The sequence below is a fragment of the Salvia splendens genome, chromosome 8 (assembly GCF_004379255.2).
Source record: "Salvia splendens isolate huo1 chromosome 8, SspV2, whole genome shotgun sequence".
NCBI lineage: Eukaryota > Viridiplantae > Streptophyta > Magnoliopsida > Lamiales > Lamiaceae > Salvia > Salvia splendens.
Window position 1 is genome coordinate 1,066,693 of NC_056039.1, and position 9,324 is coordinate 1,076,016.

The window sequence follows — 9,324 nt, forward strand, 5'->3', positions numbered from 1 at the left end:
GAAAGATTAGTTTAGTGTCTTCTCAGTGTTGATTTTGTTGTGAAAGATTAGAAATTTAAAATTTTGTTGTGATGGGTTTTGGGCTTAATCTCATAATTTCCAGTTTGTTTGCGGCGAGATTAAATTGTGTTGTTTTTCATCTGAATTATAGTTTATGCTAATGGATAAACAGTTTGTAATGTAGACTAAAAATTTCTGACGTGATTGTAAATTATACTAGTAACTATTGGGTAATGGCATGAAGTCCCTTTGCTAGCTGAATAAGTGAATAGTGTCCGGGTATTCTCGTAGGCTTTTCTGCATCATTACATACAGAAACTGCATTTCCAGTTTGCTTATTCTCATTTTCCCTTAATCAACGATGATCTATATTGCATTTATTCTCATTTTCCCTTAATCAACGATGATCTATATTGCATTACCAGTCCAGTCCCCTCTGTTGTCGTTTTATACCTTTTCTCTGTTCTTGGCATTCTTGACATTGAATCATTACATTAAAAAATTGATCAAAGTGAGTGAGGAGCAACACTGGTGCTTCAAAGCTAAAAAAAGGAGGTTTTAGTTTGACAGAAGGTCACGTTGCTGCACAACAGATCTACTGCTCGAATAGAATACGACAGACTTTTGGAAGACAACCAAAACCAGGCTCTCGGCTGCAGAAGATGAGGCGATTGCTGCTGGTGAGATTCGAATCTTGAAACTCTATTCAGCAACAATACGATTGTTGATGCGCGTTGGCATGGGATAGATCGAGGCACGGCACGGCACCCAAGGACGGAACTAAAAATCGAAATGAGCCGGTGCTGAAATTTAACAATAAATACGCCAAAATGTGCAATGCTTTTGTAATAAGTACTATTATCCATTTATTATTAATTTGACTAGTTTCTAATAGTATTAAAATGTAAAAAAGAAAAATATTAGAGGAATGTGTGTCTAGTAATTTTATGTAGTAAAATAATATGAGTAGAATGTGAAATCTATTTATCAAAATTAATGAAAGATAGTAAATGGATATGTATAGGCAGATAGACCAAATATAAAATATGAGTTGAATAATTGCTAGCAAAATATTACTCCTTCCGCCTCATTTTAGGAGTCTCATTTGAGTTTGGTACACGTTTTAAGACATGTAAAGGAATGTTCATGAAAAAAATAGAGGAATGTGAGTTATACTTTTATACATTAATTTTATAATAAAATGTGAGTTGAAAAAAATTAGTGGAGAGTGAGGCTTATTACCTTTTATGGAATATTTCAATCGGGATTCATAAAATGGGACGGAGGGAGTAATCAATTATGCTACTATACAATTAAAAATAATAAAATTACAAAATATTAATAATTTAACTGGTTGATATAATATATGTTATTATACAAATAAAATACTATGAAAGTTAAATAGTAGTACTACAGTAATTTACCTTAAAACATTGTTCAAGAAGAACAAATATCAGTATATATTCCTAAACTAATAATCACACAAACAAGAAATGGGATTAAATGTGGTCACTGTTTCCCGAGGTCATAATTATATTTCATTTTCAACACCCTAGTTTCTCTTTCCTTTCTCTACTCTGTTTCTCCATCGTCTCTTTCTCAATCTTATTCAGTCTCTGTAAACAAGAAAACACAGAAACACTATTTGCGATTCTAAGGGCTGGGCTGATTGACAAAACGAGACATGTATTAGGAGACGGAGGGAGTATATGTTAGTGTTACTACAAAAAAGAGGAAAACGCAAACACGCTTCGTCTTCATCTTCCTCAAATCATTGCTCTCCGCAAGAACAACTCCCCTTCTTTCTCTCTTCATATCCCTCACAGGCACAGCAATCTCTCTCTCTGCAACAATCAACATAAACTTGATCGCCTCATGCCAATCCCCACACACTTTCAGCTTCTTCGTGATCAACAGACAACAGCCTAATCCCCCGCCTAGTCTTCAGAATCCTGAACGCAATAGCCAGCCTCTCCCTGTGGTTACGCAGCATCTTCACCTTCGCCTCCTCATCCGGCGCCCCGATTGTTCGGCGGAAAACTGAAAGCGCCTCCTCTCCTCGCCCGTGGATACCGTACCCCGCAATCATAGCGTTCCAGAGGATCCTGTCACGGGCGCCCGCCCCCTCGAAGAGCGCCTGGGCGCGGAGCAACGAGCCGTACTTCGTGTACATGTCGACGAGCGCGGTTTCCACGGCGTGATCCGTCCGGAGCCCTCTCCGGACGACGAATCCGACCCCAGCCTCCGGAAGCCGAGGTCGGAGCACGCAAGAAGCTCGCCCACGAAGGCGGCCGAATCGGGTTCGAACCTGCATCTCAACAAGCAGCATCAGAGCATCACTAGAATTTCCATTTCTTGCATAGCCAGAGATCAAAGCACTCCAAGAAACCACATTTCTCAATCCCATCCTCCTAAAAATGATCAAATCTAAATCCAATCTCTCAATCTGGCATACATATCTACAAGACTAGTCTCAACAACATCATCAACACAAATCTATCCACATTATCAAAAATCCATGAACAGAACCAGCAATTAATCCACAAACCTTATTCATAGGTATGGAGGTGAGATTTGCAGAAACCCTAGAGTGATGGGAGGATTTTTGAGGAGAGAGATGAAAGAGGAGGTGATAGGGGTAGAGAGAGAGAGAGAACCTGATTGAATTGAAAGTGTGTTGGAGAGCAAGTCTGTGACGAGTTAAAAGGGGCGGGGACCGGGTTGTCTGTCGGGTTGGACTCGGATCCGTTTGTGAAGATTCAAAACTTTCGTATTCTACATATTTCATTTTCTTAACCGAGAGTTGAATGGGACATTTCATATACTAGAGTTCATTGAAAGGTCTCAATTTTAGTAAAAGGATGTTTTTTCATAATTGAAATAGTGAATGTGTTGGACAAAGTTTTGTTTTAAATAATTGAAATTTTGGTGAGTTTTTTTTTTTTTATTTTAGTGAACAATTAAAACTTATGGAACAAAAATTATCTAGTCTTGACATATCAATTGACATTATGAATTGGTGTGTCAATCTAGTCATTTTTTGACTAATGGATTTGAGAAGCTTCACGCCCATTAGAGCACCCACAACCGTGCTCTTGCCAGCGGCACGGTTGTGGGCCCGGGCGGTACTATTCATGCCTGCTCTCTGGCAAGAGCACAACACCCACAACTGTGCTCTTCCGCAAGGACGAGCACAATTAATATAAAATTCAATTACACAAAAACATTTTCATAATACTAAAATTCATTAAAAAAACCACAATAAAAATTACAAATTACAAATAAAATAAAAAGACATAATTAAAATTCTAAAAATTAAAAATTACATAATTAAAATACTAAAAATTAAAAATTACATAATTAAACTCCTAAAAATTAAAAATTACATAATTATTGGCTAATATTACCCGAGGAAGACTACGCATCCGGCGGCACCAACCCCAATTGTTTTTGGAGACCCAATATCATGGACTCGTGCGTTTGAAGTTGCGTGGGGGTCATAGTTGACCTATCGGCCATATTGAGTTGGGCCAAAAGGGTCCACAACGAGTTGTTCGGGGGTGGAGGTGGAACATAGGGTGCGGGTTCGGGAGCGTGGGCAGATGGAGTCGCGGCGCGACGGCGTTCGGCCGCCGCCTTCTTCCTTCCTTGCGGTCGGCGTCGGGAACCGCTTGGTCCGGCGTCGGGGCTACCCAAGTTAGCTTCGGCGAGTTGGCTAGCCACTTCTTCGCCGGCGTCGGATAGGGATGCCGACCGTGAGCGTTTGGAGGAGCCGCTAGAGGAGGATGTTACGCCTTCCAGATACTTCAGGTGCGTCCTCGTTTCCTGCCAAACATTAAAGTACTTGAACGACTTACCGTTCATGGATTGGTAGGTGCTCAGCGCGGCAGTGATGATGTCGACCTCGCTCCGCCCGCTCCCGGCATTCCGCGACTCCTGGAGGAAATAGCCGTTGAACTTGCCAATTTCGTCGTTGGCTCGGCCGATGCAGTTGCGCACCATACTCTCGTTGCGCTCGATCGTTCCCGGCGGCCGGTTTGCATTGTACCGCCGAGAGACGCGCCACCAAAAGTGATCGCCGGATTGGTTCGTGCCAACCACCGCATCTTCGGAGATTTCCAAGTACGACTTGAACAATCTATCCATCTCCGCCGGTGAGTACGGTGTGCGGACACCGGCGCGAGATGGAGGAGTCTGCGTTTGGGAAGGGACGGGAGGCCTAGGCTCCGGAGTCCACCCGTATCGCCCATCGGAGCCACCTTGGTCGTCGACCGGGTATGGCAGGTAGCCACCCGGAACGCCCGAATCTTGGGTTTGAGGAGGGGCCGAATATTCCGTATCCGGACTAGGAAACGGTTGCGAACCGAACCATTCGGGGTTCCAACCGTGGGAGCCGCTTGGGTTGTCGTCGTGACCGGACATAGTGGTGTTGTAGGGTGTGAGAGGAAGATGAAAATGGATATGAGAGATTGAAGATGAGAATGGAGATGAGAGAATGATGATGAGAATTGTGTAGTGAAAGTGTGAATTTTTGGGAGTGAAATTGGGGATATTTATAGATGAAAGTGTGTATTTATGGGGTAAAAAAAATGAAAAAAAAATTAAAAAGGTGTAAAAAATGGTTATAAACGGATATATTTTTTTGGGGAAGTGAAATTTTTTTTTTATTTTTTATCGGTTTTTTAATTAAAAAACCGATTTTTTAAAAAAAAATAAAAAAATTTTAAACTCAACGGCTATGCCGTTGACGAATGGGAGGGCGACACGTGTGCGTCCGCTGGCACGGACGTGCTCGATACATCGAGCAGCGCCGTGCCAGCGGCGCGGCTGCAGCGGCGGCGGTCCTTCGCCTTGCCAACGGCGCGGACAGCGGTGGCGACTTTCGCCACCGCTGCGGATGCTCTTAGTACCATTTGTCAAAAATTGTTAATTGGACACACCAAATAATATTATCACTTGGTGTATTAAGACAAAGGAATTTATATACTCCTAGGAAATATCGACAATGGATGGGAACATATTTAGTGATTTTACCATATTTTCATTCTTTACAGCCTTATATTTTTATAAGGCATTTGAGTAGTATTATAAATTTATTTTACCATATTTTCATTCAATCATTCAAGATGTTAGGCTTCAATATTAATCACATAATAACAAGACAAAACACATTCTTTACAGCCTTATATTTTTATAATACTACTTTTCATTAGATCATCATACAATTTCTTTTACTCCTTAGTAGGTCGTTTAACTTTTATATTGAACAACATACAAAACCTATTTAAATAAATTTAACAAATTTAGTATTTTGGCACTGTTCAACCTAGTCCAATCTATAAAAAAATATCATCTTTGTTACCCAATTATCTAAATAAGATGGTTTCTTTAATATTGTTTTCTATGCTATGGTAGATTTTTTATATTATGCTTAAATACAAAATTGGAAATGAAAGACAATAAAGGGTAGACCAGAAATCTAAATATGGCAGACAGTTTTAAAAGTAAAAGTTAGAATAGGACTCACAGGAAACATTGAGATGGTTATGGTGGAGGGAGGTTTTCAAAATAACACTTATACTAGTCTACTATAAAAGCGAAAATAATTTAAACATAATGCAGCAAGATAAGATTCATGTCTCCAGCATCTCTATCTTCTCTTTCCCTTTCTTGTCCTCCTCGCCGAATCTGCATACAAAAATGAGTATATCAGCATTTATGGACATAACTAATTATCAAAATAAATTCAAATCAATGCGCTTACATATAAATGTCAATAAAGGGACCGATTTTCAGGACGCCCTTCATTAGAACTGTAGAAATGTAACTCCCGTCCATGCCTTGGACGACTTCGACCTTAGCATATGCAAGATCACAGTAGTTATTACCAGCCATACGCATGAACACGCAGAAGCCCCAGCTACTACTTCTAATATCTTTGTTGCCGGTATAGAAAGCTTCCACCACTTGCTTATTCTGACCCCTAGGCCCCGCCACGCACACTTCACCCACCTCCTCTTTGGAGGACAGATCGTACACGAACCAAACACATGAATAGTCGATAATGAATATAATGTCGCCCCCCACATATACCAGGTTCCTATATCCCATGTCACGACCATATAACGGCGGAGGGATGTTTTCTGCAAATATAGCCCATTTGTCTTGAGCAATGTTGTAAGAGAGGAGAGATGGTTTACAATCTAAGGTACGTCCTTTTCCTCTACCATAAAGCAAGTGGTGATAGTATACCATGACAACTTCATTGGTCCACTGAAAGCAAGAGATTGCACGGGGACACATACTCATGGGATTGGGAGCAGGCAAGTACTCTCGTTTATCCGGATCATACAATTCAAGGGCATTGAGTGGACGGGGATACTCACCCATGGAAACACTCAAGTTCTTAGCATCCAACTCTCCTTTTTCCGGGTCGTACAACTCAGCCCAACCTTCTCGTTCAGCTGTGCCCCCGCAGATGAATATCCTGCCATCATGTAACGGGACTACAATGGAGGGGAATCGCTTTACCTTCATAGTAGCGGGGCAAAGTGTCCAAGACTCGCATAGAGAACCATCATTTGGTGGCACTGCAGACCACAAACAGTTTGTTGGTTCACACTTTACTTTTTCTTCTTCTCCAATACTAATCATGCCCCCAGCCATAAACAAGGTATCACCCACACAGAAAAATCCCACACAACCAGGAATCGGTTCCAGATTTCTTTCAAATCCGGATATTACAAGATCTCGATCACTACAATCCTTCAAGCCCAACTCGTCGAATCTATGATAGTGCAAAGTATCTTCGGTGGTAGACCAAAGCACTGTGAAGCGTAAACCGCCCTCCATATGTTGCTGAATGAAAACAACATAAAAATATTACTCAAGTAACGGAAATAATTATCCATCAAACAATGGATTAGTAAATTTTCCATTTAATCATGCCATCATAAACTAAAGTTCAGGCTCAATAAAATTATTGCCAAGAATTGCATGAGACACGAATGTGTTCTATTCTATTGATGAGCCAAATAAGTAGTCGTAGTAGTAATTAAATAAAAAGAAGAAAAGCCATTTCCTATTTACAAACTAACTACATATATAAACACAACTATTCAATGTCAATTTGCAACAACTATAGCCCATCTTCTTCCTTTAGAATCAACCAAGAAATCCATCACTCACATACAGTATATATTTCTTTTTTTCCTTAATGCACAAACAAATTGATCTAATGTTTGAGTAAAATCATTTACCGTTTTTTCTTGAATCTTCATCTCCGTTTTTTCTTGATTCTTCATCTCCATGAGATGCTTCTAGAATCAAAATATCGCAACAAAAGTTAAATTGACTATGATTATAATATGAGGGGGGTGTGTGTGTGAGTGTGTCTGGCTTAGTTAATTGAATTTACCATTCGAACTTGATATCTAAATTGCAAGTACTCGAGCTGGCGGGTGAGAAAAATGAGCTCTTCATCATCTTGTATGTCGCTCAAGTCATCACCGATGTGCCTCGGAGTAAAGAGACTCATTAGGCCCAGCCTTTCTCCTGAAATTATTTATTCATCACACAACAAGATTAACTTCTACCATGTAGTCTATTGAATCAATGAAACTAATAAGCCACCAAACAATGAAATTAGCCCTAAGAGTGTCTAATATTGATTATCTAATGATCCAGACAAGTAGCAATTAAAGTTATAGCAATTAAGAGGATGATGAACAACCCGTCACCTATCTGCAATTCAGAATCGAAATAGAAGAATAGAGCGAAATATCACCTGGGTTTTCATATGCGTCCATTAGAGGGGAGACAGGGGAATGGAGAGAGGGTTGTGACGCCAATTGTTCTCTAGGGTTCACGGAAACAGAAGAACTGCCACAACAAAACCAAACAATGAAATTAGCCCTAAGAATCGATTTTTATTCGTCTATCTGTGGAGTATTGATGATCTAATCATCCAAACAAGTAGTAATTAAAGGTATAATAAAAAAGATGATGAACAACACGTTACCTCTCTTCGACTTTAGTTCGTTTTTTGTCTGGTTCGAGCATTTTGCTGCATTTGTTGCAGGAAATAGTAAGCAATTAAACAAACATAAAAAAGAAAACACGATCTGGGTTGAAGAAAAGGAGCGAAATTCACCTGTGTTTGCGTTGTGACGCCCTATTTGAGTGGGTGTCCCAGAGATTAATTTGTTAATTACAATCAGGAATAGATTAATTAGAGTTAATTATTTATTAAAATTCCATAATTTTCACTTAAAAGGGAAATGACTAAGTACGGAGGGAGTCAGGAGTTAACAAATAACAATAAATAAAAAAAGTACTCCATTCTCCGACTTTTTACTTTGTAAAAATAATTTCGCCTTTTTGCGTAACTGAACGCTTATTGAGGAGTATTAAAATAAAAAGTATAATAAAAAATTCTTTAAAACATTATTCCTTCTGTTCCCAAAAAATATGCACTTTGGAGACTGCATGAATTTTAATGTAAAATTGGTAAAGTAAGAGAGATGTAGAGAGAAAAAGTAATTACAATATTGTTAGTGGAGAATGTGTCACACCTTATTATAGAGATAAGACTTTCCAAAATTAGAAAGTGCATATTCTTTTGGAACGGACTAAAAAGGAAAGAGCGCATATTCTCGTGAGACGGAGAAAATATATATAATTCGATTAATAGTATTGATCTAATCTGGTATTATATTATGCAAATCTCATTAAATAAATGAAAAACCATGCTAAAGACATCCACAATGCCTTACGCCCAAAGGTTTACGATTCGAGCGGTTAATCGTGAAATCGTAACCGGCGGTTGTGGTTCCAAACCAAAACCGTGAGATTTAAATGGAACTGAAACTGTCACTTTTGGAACTGTGGTTAGGTTCACGTTCCAAAATTTCAGGTTCCAAAATTTCAGAACCAAAATCGTGTCGGAACTGGCGGTTTCGGGCGATTTCAAACCGAAACCGCGAAACCCCTTGCGGTTCGATTCCGATTTGGCAATTTCCAAAACAGGAACCGACGGCTCCGAAACTGTAGGCACCTCTAAATTGCCTTATAGCTATTTATAAAGAATATCAATTGGCCGTTGTGACTTAAATTCCGACCTATTTATTTAATATTTTAATAATATGATAATCATGAAATACTCTAGTAGATAATCACAGCTTCCATGAAATTGCTCAAAAAATTATAATTGATAAATTGCTAATAGTAAATCACAACTTAAAAAGTTGGCTATAAAAAAACCTATGCATCTTAGTAATATTTTTATCAATTTTCTCATGATGAAATGTTCCAATTTTTTATCTG

At 39.2% G+C, this 9,324-nt stretch overlaps 2 protein-coding genes across 2 annotated transcripts; both read right to left on the reverse strand.

Moving 5' to 3' along the window:
* Nucleotides 1-1,338: 1,338 nt before the first annotated feature.
* Nucleotides 1,339-2,656, reverse strand: LOC121743414 (pentatricopeptide repeat-containing protein At4g20770-like). Its single transcript, XM_042136715.1, has 2 exons — nucleotides 2,549-2,656; nucleotides 1,339-2,308 (listed from the first exon to the last, which is right to left on the reverse strand). Exons 1-2 carry the CDS (start codon nucleotides 2,555-2,557, stop codon nucleotides 1,874-1,876), a joined length of 444 nt encoding a protein of 147 aa, XP_041992649.1. The 5' UTR covers nucleotides 2,558-2,656; the 3' UTR covers nucleotides 1,339-1,873.
* A 2,811-nt stretch (nucleotides 2,657-5,467) lies between these two features.
* Nucleotides 5,468-8,227, reverse strand: LOC121745454. The gene is made up of 7 exons (XM_042139369.1): nucleotides 8,153-8,227; nucleotides 8,021-8,065; nucleotides 7,787-7,881; nucleotides 7,418-7,554; nucleotides 7,260-7,319; nucleotides 5,765-6,858; nucleotides 5,468-5,688 (listed from the first exon to the last, which is right to left on the reverse strand). Exons 2-7 carry the CDS (start codon nucleotides 8,059-8,061, stop codon nucleotides 5,634-5,636), a joined length of 1,482 nt encoding a protein of 493 aa, XP_041995303.1. The 5' UTR covers nucleotides 8,062-8,065; nucleotides 8,153-8,227; the 3' UTR covers nucleotides 5,468-5,633.
* Nucleotides 8,228-9,324: the final 1,097 nt, after the last annotated feature.

Coding starts and splice junctions, on each gene's coding strand:
- LOC121745454 (XM_042139369.1), bottom strand. CDS start 8,061: ATGCTCGAACCAGACAAAAAACGAACTAAAGTCGAAGAGAG. Junction 7,320..7,417: donor TTAGATATCAAGTTCGAATG/GTAAATTCAATT, acceptor TTTTGATTCTAG/AAGCATCTCATGGAGATGAA. Junction 5,689..5,764: donor CCCTTTATTGACATTTATAT/GTAAGCGCATTG, acceptor TTTTGTATGCAG/ATTCGGCGAGGAGGACAAGA.